This window comes from Abramis brama, assembly GCF_963993115.1.
Source record: "Abramis brama genome assembly, chromosome: 19".
Taxonomy (NCBI): Eukaryota; Metazoa; Chordata; class Actinopteri; order Cypriniformes; family Leuciscidae; genus Abramis; species Abramis brama.
This window is the reverse complement of record NC_139981.1, coordinates 2,490,721-2,507,049: the sequence shown is the minus strand read 5'-3', so window position 1 is coordinate 2,507,049 and position 16,329 is coordinate 2,490,721. Positions and strand designations below refer to the sequence as shown.

Here is a 16,329-nt window from a genome sequence, read left to right as displayed (position 1 = left end):
TATATTAGATATAATTATTATATATAATAATAATAAAAAATAATAGTAGAAGTAGTAGTAAATCAATAGTAAATCAGAGTAAATAATTATTTATTAGTGTTAAATGGTTAAAATGTCTAATAATAATAATAATAATAATAATAATATCTATAACAATAATAATAATAATAATAATAATAATAATAATAAATCAATTGTAAATCATAAATGATTATAAGTGATATTTTTATCATCATCATCATCAATAATAAATCATCATCAATAATAAAAAATAATCACCAATCAATTAAATCACTATAATAATAATAATAATAATAATAATAATAATAATAATAATAATATCTATAACAATAATAATAATAATAATAATAATAAATCAATTGTAAATCATAATAAATGATTAAGTGATATTATTATCATCATCATCAATAATAAATCATCATCAATAATAAAAAAGAATCACCAATCAATTAAATCACTATAATAATAATAATAATAATAATAATAATAATAATAAACAATAATGATTTTGTTGTTATCAATAACACCAAGAGTAATAAGTTTTATTATTGAAATTATTATTATTTCTGTTGTTGTTGCTGCTTTGTTATTATTAACATTAATAACAATATTAATAAAATAAATTATTATTATTATTATTATTATTATTATTAATTTATTTTCTAAACCTGTAAGATTTGCTGAAAATCATCACTCCCCTGTAGCTTGCAAACCTCATTTACATCTGCACTTTTTCAAACATGGTGCCTTCAAATGAATTGTGGTCTTGTCCGTTAGCGACGTGACAAGTTTGATAGTGTGTAAATGTTCATCCCATAATGACTCCAGACTCCAGTAAGTGAACGCTATGCTGAACTTCCAGAAGTGCGAGTAAATAAACGAATCCCTAAAAGAGGGTTTCATGCACACACATTACATTTTATGTAAATAGCTGTTCCTTGTGGAAGATATTTTATCTTTAAGATGTGTGTGACCATCATATAACAGTAAAAGAGCACACACAATCCTTATTCTATTATGGAATTGTATTTGAATGGTAAAGAGTGTTGGCACGTGACCGGAGGGCCTCCACTCAAGGACACAATATGATGAACAAGTCTAAAAATGTCCCACATATGGGTGAAAACACCATCATTGGCCTAGAAAGATAACATTCTGGGAGTCAAGGCTATAAAGGAGGAAGGATCACGGTCACACTCTGAAGCCAATCTGTGTGACTGTACGACTGCTGAACACTTCTTGCAAGAAAATAAACCTCATCAAAGACAATTGCTATATGTTTGTGTCTTATTCAGTGATATAATTTTGTTTGTCATCCACTTTTTACACATTTGGCAGGTCCCAGGGTTCCCACACCTTGGTTAACTTCAAATTCAAGGACCTTTCAAGGACTTTCCAGGTCCAAAACCCTCAAATTCAAGGACTTAATGTGGGAACACATTTGTTGTCCAACAACAAACGTTCAGGTTCCATCGTAGTAGTTTTGTGCGAGCATGAACGTCATGGCAACGTACAACTCACGCGGGAAACACTTAACGTAACGCGTAATTGTGCGTAACTAACGTGAATCAAGCAAGCTAGTGTGCATAGGCCACGAAGTGTTGACGAAATAACAGATTAGCGGACCAGAGGGAATAATATGGAATTTTTTTTCACTATGTATGTTTATCTTCAAAAACTTTCCAGGGCCTTGAATTCTTTTTTCTAGATTCACAAACTTTCAAGGACTAGTGATGCGCGGATCGCGGTTATGTTCGCGGATCGCGCGGGTCAAGTAATAAAAATAACATTCTGATTAATTTTGGTCGGGTCACGGGTGGATATGATAAATCATTATTAACGAAAATATTAACTACATTCTCTTAAATGTCTAAAATGTAATTTTTTTCCCGCCAGGCAGACAGGCACTAATTTGCACTCTCTTTAAGATCTACGCTGCGCGGGGTCCGCTTTTTTAAGCAGAAACAGCAGGTCTGTGAGTGAAGTAAAAAAGAAGAATTAAAAACAAAACAAAAGGAAGGAAAGAAAGAAAGAAAAGTACCGTGTGGGAGCGTTTTAGCGAAGTGGTTAACGAGGATGAATCAAGTGCTGGGTATGTAATATGCAACTAGGGCTGTCACTTTTGTGAAAAATCCTGTTCGATTTTTGAGACATAAGTGTTCATAGAATCAATTGTAAAATCGATTTTCCATGTCTAAAGACGTTTCTATTTTAAACGCCAAGTATGGGCAAATCCACAGACAACTAACAGGCATTAGGACGAACGTAAAGAGGGCGCTTGAGACGCGCACAAGTCAGCAATATTCCTGATGATTTACTGGCGTGAAGTTTCATGCACTCTCGAAAAACAATAAGCAGAGTAGACTGCCATAACATCAGTGAAAAACATTACCTCAGTCTTAAACATGCCTGCGTTTACAATTAGAAATGTCAAACAAATTTCGCCTACGTAGGCGATTGTAGACCGTAGCCCGAATCTGTATCTGTATGCACGAGACTGTCTGAATACCGGCAGAATTCACATTTTTGTAGTAAAAAGAGACACATTATGCAGAGGTATAATTTGCTGTTATGTGTGTGTGTCAGAGCCTGCAGTTGCTGTGTGACGTGCGCTCGCTGCGGGCGTATCGTGACGAGCTGGACGCGCTCCGAGAGAAGGCCGGTAAAATCGATTCCCTGTTTTCGTTTTCGAAACTTGTGTTGGTTGGTCCGAACGATTGTGCAATCGATTTTCGAACGTAAAGTGACAGCCCTATATGCAACGGCTGTGAAGTGTTTGTGTGCGGGCGCTTGTGTGTGTGTGTTCGCCTGTTCGCAGTGACAGATTCCGGTTTAAGTTTCAAGGGAGTAAAGTCTGTTTATGCCATTAAGAAAATGAAATTCTGTCAAATAAATGTTGTTTTAAAGAAATGTTCATTTACAGTAAAAGCAGTGCTCATTCATCAGTGTATTATGTTACCATTAGAGATGCGCGCATCAACCGTCGCAGAGTCCACTGTTGAAGGTGATGATCATCCATTTATCATCACGCGTGACAACAAAAAAGAATAATTGTAATTTGACCGTCGGGTGCGGATCGGGATACTTAAATCAGAGAGATTTATTGGTGCGGGTGGATGATTTGTTTTTGGCTGCGGATTGGGAGCTCATCCGCGCATCTCTATCAAGGACCTGTGGGAACCCTGAGGTCCGCTTCCCCTCACCTGATGATCGCTGCTGGTGGAGACAGGCTGATCTGCGGCCGATGTTCAGAGGTGATCATGTCCTCCAGCGCTCGAGCCATCAGACGCAGCTGAGCCGAATCACAGGCTCTCAGGACGGGCTCCTCCAGCTCCTCCAGCTCCTCCTCCACAGCTCTGCTCTGCTCCTGCAGCTCCTCCAGCCTCCGCTGAAGCTCACACATCTCCTTCTGTACACACACAACACACATATAAACTTACAACCGGTCTTTGTTGTCTACTGGATTAGGTTTTCATGCTTGAACGATCATTATTTTCCCCATATTCTCCATTGTTGCAGCTCCTCTCTTCCCAGTCTGTCAGTGACGCTCTGGGGTGTGTTTCCCAAAAGCATCGTTAGCCAACTATGGTCGCAAGTTCCGCCGTTATCAGCAGTTCAACAAGTCGGTGTTTCCCAAAACCATCGTTCTAACAAACATTCGCAAACAGCTTCGCAAAGTTGTGTGTTTGGAACGACAGCTCTCGACCTGCGGTTAGAAGCAGAGTTTCTTGTTTGCATGACATGTGGACTCAAAAATCCTTATCTTGAGCAAAATAATCAAGCTGATATTCAGTACAATCTGTGTCTTTTAGAATACATACAAATGTCATTTACGTCTTTTAGTTTGTCAAGAGATTTAAAGCACCGTTTTTGAAGAGTGCGCATGTGCGAATGTGCTCTACTATGTAAGAACGAGCCTATGATTGAATTTGGAAATAAAGCAAAATAACTTAACTAAAAAATAACTGAGAAAAATGAGAAATAGTCCTCAGATGCCATGTTCGTCATTTATAGCAAAACATCTAGCATTAATTAGATCTCAAACAGACTCATTAAAAGAAGTTATTACTCCATGACCTGCGTGACGTCATTAACCAACGTGGTTGAACGACCACTTTCCTGTCTCTATGAAGCCCCTCCTTCTGAAAGCACACTGTGCTCTGATTGGTCGGCTGGATCAGTGTGTTGTGATTGGTCGAGCCCTTCGAGCGTGTTTGGGAAATGTCCCGCCCCTTACCATAACCGGCAGTTTAACACACTACTAACTAACTCAACCAGGCCCCGCCCCTTTATTCTGCGCATTAATTATTTAAATGAGGAATATTGTGACGTGTTCGCTCCCGGAAGAAACTCAAGACTACAATGGAGGCGTTTCAGGGAGTTCAGAAACACTGACACTGATATAGAGAAGAACTGCTGGAGGAAACCTTTTTCAACATTACACACTAAAGTTGAACATGGAAAAAAAACACATAACAAATCCTCTTTAATAGTATGAGTCTAGATCCATAGTCCGACTAAAAGCACAGTAAACATTCAAGCAACAAAAGCTTATTAGTGCATATGTACTGCAATACGTTAAACAGCAATACAAACTTCTTATTCAAGCAATAAGTTAATATGCATATGTTATGCTCTTAATAATCATATATCAGTGATGATCATATATGTGTGTTCACCTGAATCCTCTGTTTTTTCTCTAACAGTTTCTCCCGTGTTTGAGGTCGGATCTGAGAGCTTCCTGATGCCTGATCGTCACTCGCTTCACCGTTTTGCCTGTTTGAAAAAATGCATTTATGATCACTCACGGAAAAACGTGACTAGAAATGTCTTGTTAACGTTAACTAAAACTATTTAAAATAATGTATGATAACTGAAATGAAGCTGAAATAAAATAAAATTGAAATATTACATGAAAAACAAACTTTAAAAACATAAAATTAGAAATAATTAGAAATGAGAAAATGGCAACTAACTGAAATAAAATAGACTGAAGTGCTGAAATTACTAAAACTTAATTAAAATATATTTTTTTAACTAATAAAAATGACAAAAGCACAACAAAATTGCTAAAATGTAAACTAAAATGAAATATACTGTAAATATATATACTGTCTAATTCAAAATGATACATTATAATATATTTAAATAATATATAAATATATTAAATATTATAATATATTTTAATTAGTTATATTTAATATGCATTAAATTATGAATAATAATAATACTAAATAATTCTTTATTATAAAACTGTATTATGAAAACTGTAAATATAAAAATAAAAGCAAACTGAAAATATGAATAATTACTATAATAGCATATAAATAATACTAAAATAACACTGAATCTGTGTCACTTCTAGTCAGTGTCTCATTGATTATAATTAAGTGTCTCTGAGCTACAGCCGCCAAACTATACAAAGATAAACATATGGAAACAATACGTAACAGGAAGTGCTTTTCAGACACTGACGCCACTCCTGTTTGCTTTCCTGTTTAAAAGGCTTATTTCTGGAGCTGAGATCATCTAACCAGCCTTCAAATACAATATACTGAAGCATACTGTAGTATTACAGAACATCTAGTCAGATTAGAAATCAGAATTTAACTGAGAAGAATGGATTACATTCATATCCGAGTGTAAATATATAGAAAATACTATGTTTAGATCTGATGGAATTAATACTTTTACTCAGCAAAGATGCATTAAATTGATCAAAAGAAACAGTAAACATTTATAATGTTACAAAATATATCTATTTCAGATAAATCTTTTCATCAAAGAATCCTGAAAAATAAAAATGTATCTGTTTTCACAAAAATTGTCAACATTAATAATAATAATAATCATAAATGTTTCTTGAGCATCAAATCATCACATTAATATGATTTCTGATGGATCATGTGACACTGAAGACTGGAGTAATGATGCTGAAAATTCAGCTTGAAATAATCAAGATTATTAATTAATTAAAGATTATTTAATTAATTTGAAATAATATTAAATTTTTTGATCAAGCAAATGCAGCCTTGATGAGCAGAAGAGACATTCAAAAACATTACCATTACTAAACATTTGAACAGTTAGGAAAGTTCTCAGAACAGATAAGCTCTCGATGAATGAAGGTATAATGTGTTTTGATGTGTCCAGACCTGCAGTGCGTGTGTGTCCTGTGGATGGCGCTGTGCACCGCTGTCCTGAGACGCTCCAGAAATCCAGTGACCTCAGGGTGTCTGGACGGGAGACCGGGCTTAAGTGTCGCTCTCTCTCTCCGCAGTTCCTCTAGTTTCTTCCCAAAACGCTCGGCTGAACACACAAACAAAAAAGCCTTTCAGAAATCTTTCTTTGATGGAGTAAAGCACGAGCCAGACACAAATGTACATCCGTTTCCAGTCCAGTTCCAGTTCAAACTCAAAACAAAAAATACGAAAATATCTTGCGTCAAAATAATTTATTCATAACAAACACAGAGGTATCTTAGAGTTCATATAAGTTATAAAAACTTTATTTCGGAATGTTCTCTGAACGTTTAAAATGTCCATTTTTTTTGTTTGGTTTTGTGAACATTAAGGAAACATTCCATTTTGTCATTTTCCAAACATTATTGGAATGTTACTTTTGAATGTTCTCTGAACATTCTGAAACAAATAGCAACATTTAAAAAAATGTTAGCCAAACTTTTTGTCTAAATACAAAATATATATGTTGCTTTATGTTATGTAATTTTACTTTGTAAAGCACTTAGCTTAGCCATGTTTAAATATCCTACATAAATAACTTTGACTTGCTATTTAATCTCAAAAACTAGCCAAATATCATAATTAAAATCGAGCTGTCAGATTTATTCATCTATTATTGATTACAACTCAATCTTCCACAAAAAAGAGCCACATTTAAGCACGTAAACCCTAATCTACAAGTAATACTCTGCAGGAAGTGTGTGTGTGTGTGTGTGTGTGTGTGTGTGTGTGTGTGTGTGTGTGTGTGTGTGTGTGTGTGTGTGTGTGTGTGTGTGTGTGTGTGTGTGTGTGTGTGTGTGTGTGTGTGTCAGTAGAAGCCAGCACAAAACAAAACAAACACAACTGACCCACTTTACACACACACACACACACACACACACACACACACACAGATCAGGGATCAGACCAGGTCTGGGAAAAGTCAGGGTTAGTTATGTAAGTCACAAGGTTTGTCAGGCTCTAAGGATGGGGAAAAGGCTTCCAGCTGACTAATGTAGGTCAATCATCTGATCTGATCAAATAGAAGTAGTTTTACAAGATCACACGCCGAAGACTATGGGACTCTTTTAAGTACAGTAACTAATGAAGCATAGTATACAGAAATTAAGACTAAAATAAGTCGTGACACACTGATTCTGCATGAAGACTGTGCTGATGATGACCAGAAGATGGCGCGGTTTCACAATGAATCGCAGAACTTATGAAGTTATGGACTATAAATAATGTATAATGTACAGTGCTGTCTAATACTGTTCAAAAATAGCCTGTGAAACAGCACACATGCAAAGATAAACATTTCAAATGTGATACTACTCAGAAAAAAATGCAGTGCACAATATAAAATACTTTAAATGATTTAAACAGATAAAAATATGCAGGATTATATTATGTACGTAAAAAACATTAGTAAAAAAGGGCTTTCACTGTAAGAGACATGAACAAAACAGAATTAAGTCGTTTATCGATATTATTTGAATGACAATTAATCGTAAGCACAAAATTCACGATTGTGACAGGCCTAAATATTCTTGCTAAATATAGTGAGCAATCACAAGTTAATGTTTTTGGTCTGGTTTGAGGTCACCATTGCTGAGTTATGACAATCAGCCGGGAGTGTTTGGTGTGTTTGCTCAACACATTAATGTGTTGAAACAGTTTTTGTCTTCTGTCATCAGCTGTGGACTTATTTGGACATACAGTAAATTCATAGATACAGTATGGAGTAGGATCGTCCTTTAAAATGTGAAGCAATGGCTTCAATTTCTTTTGATAGAGCATTAAAGGTGCAGTAAGTGATTTCTGAGAAACACTGCTGATATATTTGAAATCAACTCAAACAAACACACCCCTGCCTTCATTGCTCCGCCCCTAAAATGTACAAACACGCAATGCAAGAGTTGATGTCTCTTTATCATAGCAGAAGCAAAGCAAAATAAAGCTTCGCAAGGAAGAACAAAAAATTAACATACAGTCCACGAGTACAAGCCAGCAAGAGGTCGCTGTTAGTCCCCAGCAGCACACACTCAAAACCAATCTTACGTACTGAGCAGAAAAAAAACGTTTTCCATTTTCAGCTCTTGCCTGATCATTACCCTTCTTTTTCCAGTGATGTTCCTTTGACCTTTACCCTTTTGTGATGTCTCTCATACTTCTCTTTCTACAGCATTTCTTCAAATCTCCCTCTTGTTCACTCTCTCTCGCTCCTCCCCCATCATGAATGGACAAGCCCCTTACCGCTGACTGGCTCACTCTGTCCCTCCCCCATCATGAATGGACACGCCCCTTACTGTGTATTGGCTCACTCTGTCCCTCCCCATCATGAATGGACACGCCCCTTACCGCTGATTGGCTCCCTCTGTCCCTCCCCCATCATGAATGGACACGCCCCGTACTGCTGATTGGCTCACTCTGTCCCTCCCCATCATGAATGGACACGCCCCTTACCGCTGACTGGCTCACTCTGTCCCTCCCCAATCATGAATGGACACGCCCCCTACTGCTGACTGGCTCACTCTGTCCCTCCCCCATCATGAATGGACACGCCCCTTACTGTGTATTGGCTCACTCTGTCCCTCCCCATCATGAATGGACACGCCCCTTACCGCTGATTGGCTCCCTCTGTCCCTCCCCATCATGAATGGACACGCCCCTTGCCGCTGATTGGCTCCCTCTGTCCCTCCCCCATCATGAATGGACACACCCCCTACTGCTGATTGGCTCACTCTGTCCCTCCTCCATCATGAATGGACACGCCCCCTACTGCTGATTGGCACACTCTCTCTCCTCCCCCATTATGAGTGGACTCACCCTCTACTACTGATTGGCTTACTCTCTATCCTCCCAATCATTAATGGACACGCCCCCTACTGCTGATTAGCTAGTTCGTTGTGGCACTCTGTCCGATCTACTTACAACAGCATTTCACAGAAATCACTGCATCTTTAATTATATTTTAGAATAAGTATCAATTCTGTTTCAGTATTCACACTAAATATACACATACTATTAGCTAGAGAAACAAACTTTCATTATAATAATAATAAATCTAACAAGCACTGAGCATCTAAAATGTCTGACCTGTGTCATAGTCGTCGTCCAAAACCGCTTTGTGCTGTAATCTCTGAAGCTTCATCATTATGGACTCGATCTAAAGAGGGAAAACATTGTAAAACATTTAAAAAAAATTATAGATTGTAAGTGAAGACAGTTAAGTGTCACTTACAGTCAAATAAAAATGACTGTATCATATTTTTTATATATACAGAAATTAAAGCCTCTAAATGATCAGCATGATCAAAAACTGTTGCACTACATGCCTTGTGTCGTCTGACTTTTTTTTAGCAAGTAAAAGGCCTTTTTTGCAGTGTTATGAGCAATAGTTGATTTAGCAAACAATGAAATATTAATCCTCCTGTAAAATGTAGACATAATTATGGAGATATCTTTTTTTTTTAATAACAGTATTAGACATTTTATGTGTAACAATATTTGACTATTTATGTCCTAATTTATTACTAATTATTGCACTGTTTTTATTCCACTGCATTGTCTGTTCTAGTTTTTTATTGCTATTGTGCAATTTTTTGCCGAAGCTGCTTAGACATACACTCTAGTTTCTAATGTTTTATTGGTCAATGTTTTTATCTTGTGTTTTGACCGGGAACTTAGTACTTAAGTTTCGTTCCTTCATGTAAAAATGTGTTTGGAATGACAATAAAAGACCCTTGAACTCATACAGTGTTGTGTCGTACTGGTACCTTGGTGTTCGTGCGATTGTTCTGCAGACAGTCTTGCAGAACATCTTCGCACTTCTTTTTCAGGCCGTCCCGACTCTGTTCTGCGGACGCGGTGGCGCTCTCGTATCCAGAGGTGACCGACGAGGCCGAGGTCGAGTCTGACGAGTCAATCGAGAGCGAAGACGTGACTTCGGTGTCCAGAGAGCCAGAGTCTGAATCCTGGATGTTTTCTTTTGCGTAAGACGTCATGGAAGACGAGGTCTGCATGTCCAGGTCTGCTAGCCACAGATCTCGGTCCAATAACAGCCCTTTATATTGCACTGACTGACCAATCGAGCCCGGCAAATGTCTTAATGCGAAAACCTCAGGTCCTGATTGGCTAATTGGAACAGAGCTGATCTCTGATTGGCTGAAGTGAGCGTGAGGTTTTAAAACACCTGAGTTTGATGTTTCAGACTTCAGTTTGTCCACTGATGTCGATTCAGTTTGTTTGTTTGTGCTCGCATCTAAAAAATCACTGGTTTCTAATGACTGCTGAATGAAACTGAAGCTGGAATTGAAAATGTCGCATGATTGCGTTAGAGGACTTTCCTCTGTGTCACGCAAACGGTGAGTTTTGGAAGAATCCGAAGAGTTGTCTCCCTCGAAAGCATCTTTATGGCATTTAGAGGCGCTCTTTTGAGCGCTCTCATCAGTAGACGAGCTAATAGGAGTTTTTGAATGTCCTTGTTCAGAATCACATGGCGTTCTGGCAGCTTCGACCTGGCTAAGCGGCTCTGACCGTCTGAAACTCCACTTGTGACGGCTTCCTGACGCTGATGCACCTGTTGAGAACAGATTGCTGGTTAAACCTCTAAGTCTGGATAATAAACCATGAGAGGAACTTGGACATCTGACATGCAAAGTTTCACAATGGTATTTTTGTAAACAAATAATGACCCATGACAGCTGCTGTCACGTGGTTCAGCTGTAAAATCTCCCTGTGATCAGCGTGTCAAATGCAATACAGCTGCTGAAAAATGACTACTAATGGGCACATCAGGAGACGAATATATAGCATTAAATATTGAACTTTTTTACATTTAAATGTAATTTTTTGTGCATTTTACACTTTAATTTTACACAAAACTTTAATGTAATTTTAAAAAATATAAAAGTATTTTAATTTAAAACGGGCACATCAGGAAATGCACAATTAAAAACAAACTAAGAGTTTATTATATTGCATATCATTAAATATTGTACTTTTTTTACATTTAAATGTCATTTTTTGTGCATTTTACACTTTAATTTTACACAAAACTTTAATGTAATTTAAAAAAAATATAAAAATATTTTAATTTAAAACTAACGGGCACATCAGGAAATGCACAATTAAAAACAACAGAGTTTAATAAATTGCATATCAATAAATATTGTACTTTTTTATTATTTATTTATTTATTTTTAAATTGTACATTTTTGTACATTTTACACTTTAATTTTACACAAAACTTTAATGTATTTTTTTTTTAAATAGTTGAAATTAAAATTGAATGGAAATTAAAATAAAACTCTTAAAAATCAACTTTAAGAGTCTAATAAATTGCATTTAAATAAATATTGTAAATACTTTATTAATTAATTTACTTATTTATTTTTTAAAATTGTACATTTTTGTACAGTTTATTTACACTTTAATTTTACACATAAACTTAAATGTTTATTGTTTTTTAAATAGCACATCAGGTAATGCACAATAAAAAGTGTTAAGAGTTGAATAAATTCCATATCAGTAAATATTGTACCTTTTTACTTTTTTTCCATTTAAAATATATATATATTTTTTTTCCATTTTACACTTAAATTTTATACAAAACTACCATTGTAGCAGATGTTTACATCTGCCACAGATATATTAGTGCTGGACAACGATTAGTCGCGATTTAAAGTTTGTGTTTACATAATATAATATGTGTGTGTACGGTGTATAATTAATTTGTACATATAAATACACACATATGCATGTATATATTTAAGAAATATTTGCTTGTATATACTGTATATATATTTTTTTTGCTATGGAGTTTTAAAAAGAACCATAACTTTAAAATTAATATTAAATATAAATATTAAACCAATAATAAAAAATAAAAATAAAAATAATATATATATATATATATATATATATATATATATATATATATATATATATAAATTAAATTAGTATTATTTGCAGGAACCCTAAAGAGTTTTAGGAGTTTTATAATAAATTACACAATACATTAATAGTTTACACTTCTGAACAATGAAACATTCCTCTGGCTGAGTAAAACTGACTGCAAGATTAGCTGAAATGAGTTAATGAGTTCAAATGCATAAACAACAAGCCATCAGAAAATTACAAGCCCCAAAAACATCAAAGAGACACAAGTATAAAACCAAAACCTCCACACGTCAAGTCAATGAAACACACTGGTCTGTTGTTCTGGAAGGGGACGGATCAGTGGAAACACTCTCAAATGAACTCTTTGTCTGCAGCTCTGATTGGCTCTTCATTTAAACGCGTTTCCCACAATGCCTCTCTGCAACGAATGCAGGATCCGTCCCGTGTGTAGAGTGAGAACAGCTGCAGTGCCGTTAAACGAGTCTCTCGCTGATCTTTCAAACATAAACACACAAACTCACGAGGGAGAAATAACAGCGATTCACAGGAGTGTGAGAACCGAGAGCTCAGACTAGACCATCACTGAGACAAAACCTGACCTCCGAAAAAGAGGAGGAATAGAAAGTTTGTGTCACTGATTTCTATTTTTCATGTAAGATTTTATATTTGGCCACTTCTTAATGATAGAAATGCTACAACCACTGTAATTTCTTGAACAAGAAAATGTGGACATCAAAACATGCAAACTCAAAACGAGAGTTTAAACTTTTATTTTGAAATCGCGATAAATTAACAGATCGCATATTTAGAAACATATTGATGTATATTCTCCTGCATTGGTGTGTAGATTATTGTTAGAAATCTGATGAAATGGCGCACGTTGCGTTCAGCATTCGTATTTACTTCCGAGTTGCAAAATAAGGTGGATAGTCTGAACATGTGTGGAAGTCTTAAATATGTAAGGCAAGAAAAATTAAGCCGAATACTCTGTTTATCTTCTTTCTTTCACCATAAATTACGCTGAGCTAATGAAGAGCAGATGAAGAATGTTTTCTAGAGAGAAAAGAGGAGCTGCTCGAGTGACGTTATCAAGCAGTCGACCACAGCAGAGATTAACTAAGCCTTTGTGTCACCCGACCCCTTTTGACAAGGTATTTACTTGAAGCCCCCACAAGATCTTAAAGGGATATTTCACCGCTGGAAAGATGAGTGTGTATTTAAATTGGGTCATTTATTTAGTAGAAATGTGAAATTATTTTAGAAGTTGGTGTCTTCTAGACTGAGGAAAGCCAGAAAATGTATTTTTGCCTCATGTGGATGAAAGACAACAACTCCCAGAATGCACTTGCTTCGCTGCCCTATGAGGACACGCCCAAGCCACGCCTACCGGTTACAGAGGGCAGTATCAGGGGAAATAATACAACTAGGCGACTAGTTGTCACGAGAACAGATTTAGATCAGGCATAATACTGGGGTCCTAAGCTGGGACTCATCTCTATACACACCGACACTATGATGCTGTCTGGGACCCCAGTGCTAAAGTATTGGTTCACCTAAAAATGATTTCCCCTCATTCTGTGGAACATTAAAGATGATATTTAGAATGAAGAATAGCAGCATAAATGAAAAAATACAGTGGAAAACATCTTTGAAATGACCGTACAAATGCGAGCAAATCACTGTTCACAACCGCACTCCAATTGACCGTTCGCAAAGACCCGCCCCCTTTAGTTACTGTTGCTATGTCCAACAAGCCACGCCTCTCTCACGCCACACATGTTCTCACGCAGTGAAACACACATTGCGGAGCAGAGAGGACACTGACAACACACTGACACACAGGACAGACCAGGGTACTTTTGATATGAAACAAAGTCTCAAATTTGGTCATTTTTTAAAGGTCCCGTATTATGCCCCTTTTGTAAAAATAAGTCTCTGATGTCCCCAGAGTGTGTATGTGAAGTTTCAGCTCAAAATACCCAACAGATCATTTTTTACAGCATGTTTAAATTGTCATTTTTTGGGGCTCAGAAAAACGCGCTGTTTTAGTGTGTGCCCTTTAAATGCAAATGAGCTGCTGCTGGACGACCCAGGGGGCGGAGCTTCATGAGCTCACGCTCAGTCTCTCAGGACAATTTCATCTCACGGAAGATGATAATATCAGAAACTCTCAGTAACGGTGTTCATTTCGAGTCGGACAATAATGCCTACAGAGTCAGAGTGCTGTATAGAGATGGAACAGGTATAGTTTAGTAGTTTAATTACGGTTATTATAACGTATTTGTCATCTGCTTGTATGTATCCATTATTAATAGCCTACAAGTCTGCTGTTTCGGATCAGGTCCGAATGATGATCAAACATATACTGATGAGTTTAATAAAGTTTATTGTACATCACACAAAAGATGAAGCGTCAGTTTTACTTCAGAAAATCACCGTAAGAGCTGAATAAACACAGTAAGTTATAAGTGCGCAAGTACATAAACGAATTTCGGTAGAGTTGAGGGAGCATTCCTGTGGGCGGAGGTTAGTCAAAAAACGGTTCTAGTGACGTCATTAAAGAAGGCAGTAGAGGGATGTAGTCCAAACGGGCCATTCGATGTGGGCGACTTCTGTTAAATAAAATATCTCGCTTGGCATTGAACTTTGAGCTTTATAATTTTACAGATATTATTTATGCTCTAACAGCAACATTACACACTAACTAAAGTTTGAAACATGGGATCACGAAGAACAGGACCTTTAAAGAAATTTAAACAATAAATACAGTTTTGTGGCTCTTTAAAGTGTCTGACAGATCGCTGTAGAGCCTCAGTTAAAGCTGCTTGTGAACCGATCATCTCTTCCTTCTAGATAATTTATAGCATCAAATAAACATGAATGAACATCAGAAGGAATGTTGTTTTAAAGGGGAACTTGGCAACTATTTCAACTTAATAAAACCATTTAGAAATCATTTGGATGGTTAAATAACCTGTTCTGGTGAGAATGGTGACTTTCCCCGCTCCCCCCAGTGGAAAACCAACCTTGCAACAACATGGGGACTAACGTCCCGGTAAGTTGGAAATAGGAAGTCTCGTGAGAAGCGAGAACGAGCGAGAAACACAAACTGCTTTACGGCAATTCAACATAAACACACACGCCATATGATACTGTGTATGATGCATTACACACCTCGGTAGACATAGCTCCATGCGATAAAGTTGGCCGGCTCCTGTAATAACAAATGCACATGAGCAGCGGTAGAAAGGGGGAGGAGGCCGTCGCAAGTGTGATTATTTTACTACAGTATTGTGAAATATACGGCCCACAGCTGTAGGGGGAGCTCGCTGAGAAAACACGTGACAACAAAAGGGAAAATCAGTGAAGAAATGGCTAGAGTTGCCATGTTCCCCTTTAAAGGTGCCTTGTGTAATGTCCGCCAAAAAATCAATTCATACTCCACATTCCATACCAGATGGGGGCAGTATACCTCCAGAAAGTGAGTTGGTCTACTCTAGCCCTTGTATGGTGTTCGGGTCTGTTGGACCCGTTTTCATTTTTTATCAAAAGAAAAATGATACAATTAATTATTTTTTCAAGCTGAGACTCATTGGCCTTGGCTCATTTTCTGTGAGGAATATATATCAGAACACATTTTCAATGAAAACACACTGTACACCCCCCCTACACATTTATATTACACACAGGATGTTCGGGTCCACTGGATATAATCCTTGTGTATAATGACATGGGTATTACAACGTAAACATGGTTTATGACGACATCTGTGTCCTCATACTAAAACATACTAATTGGTGTTTTTTGAAATTCAAAAAATGCCAAAAGTTTTCTGTGATTGGTAGGTTTAGGGGTAGGGTTAGTGTAGGGGGATAGATTATACAGTTTGTACATTAGAAAAACCATTATGCCTATGGAGAGTCCCTGTAAACCACATATCCAAGTGAGTGTGTGTGCATGTGTGTGTGTGTGGGTGGGTGTGTGTTTTGTGTGTGTCTGTGTGTGTGTTGTGTGTGTGTTGTGGGTGTGTGTATGTGTGTGCATGAGTGTGTGTGTGTGTGCGTGTGAGAGAGAGATTGTGTGTAAGTGTGAAAGAGTGCAAGAGTGAGTTTTGTGTTTCTACTCCTGCCATTCCCACACGAGGTTGCAATTCTTAAATGTGATCTAACAAAGGTAAAGAGAA

General features: G+C 36.9%; 1 protein-coding gene across 3 annotated transcripts in view; it reads right to left on the bottom strand.

Moving 5' to 3' along the window:
- disc1 (DISC1 scaffold protein) overlaps window positions 1–16,329 on the bottom strand; it is a 61,566-nt gene that overhangs the window by 37,386 nt on the left and 7,851 nt on the right. For all 3 annotated transcript variants that reach the window (XR_014603541.1, XM_084092932.1, XM_084092933.1), the window contains exons 2-6: window positions 10,022–10,824; window positions 9,342–9,411; window positions 6,177–6,330; window positions 4,701–4,797; window positions 3,225–3,430 (exon numbers count right to left, since the gene is read on the bottom strand). Coding sequence is in view for 2 of the 3 variants with exons in the window: in XM_084092932.1 (XP_083949058.1) it covers window positions 3,225–3,430; window positions 4,701–4,797; window positions 6,177–6,330; window positions 9,342–9,411; window positions 10,022–10,824 (1,330 nt within the window). In the remaining variant the exon portion in view is untranslated. The remainder of the gene's footprint in view (window positions 1–3,224; window positions 3,431–4,700; window positions 4,798–6,176; window positions 6,331–9,341; window positions 9,412–10,021; window positions 10,825–16,329) is intronic.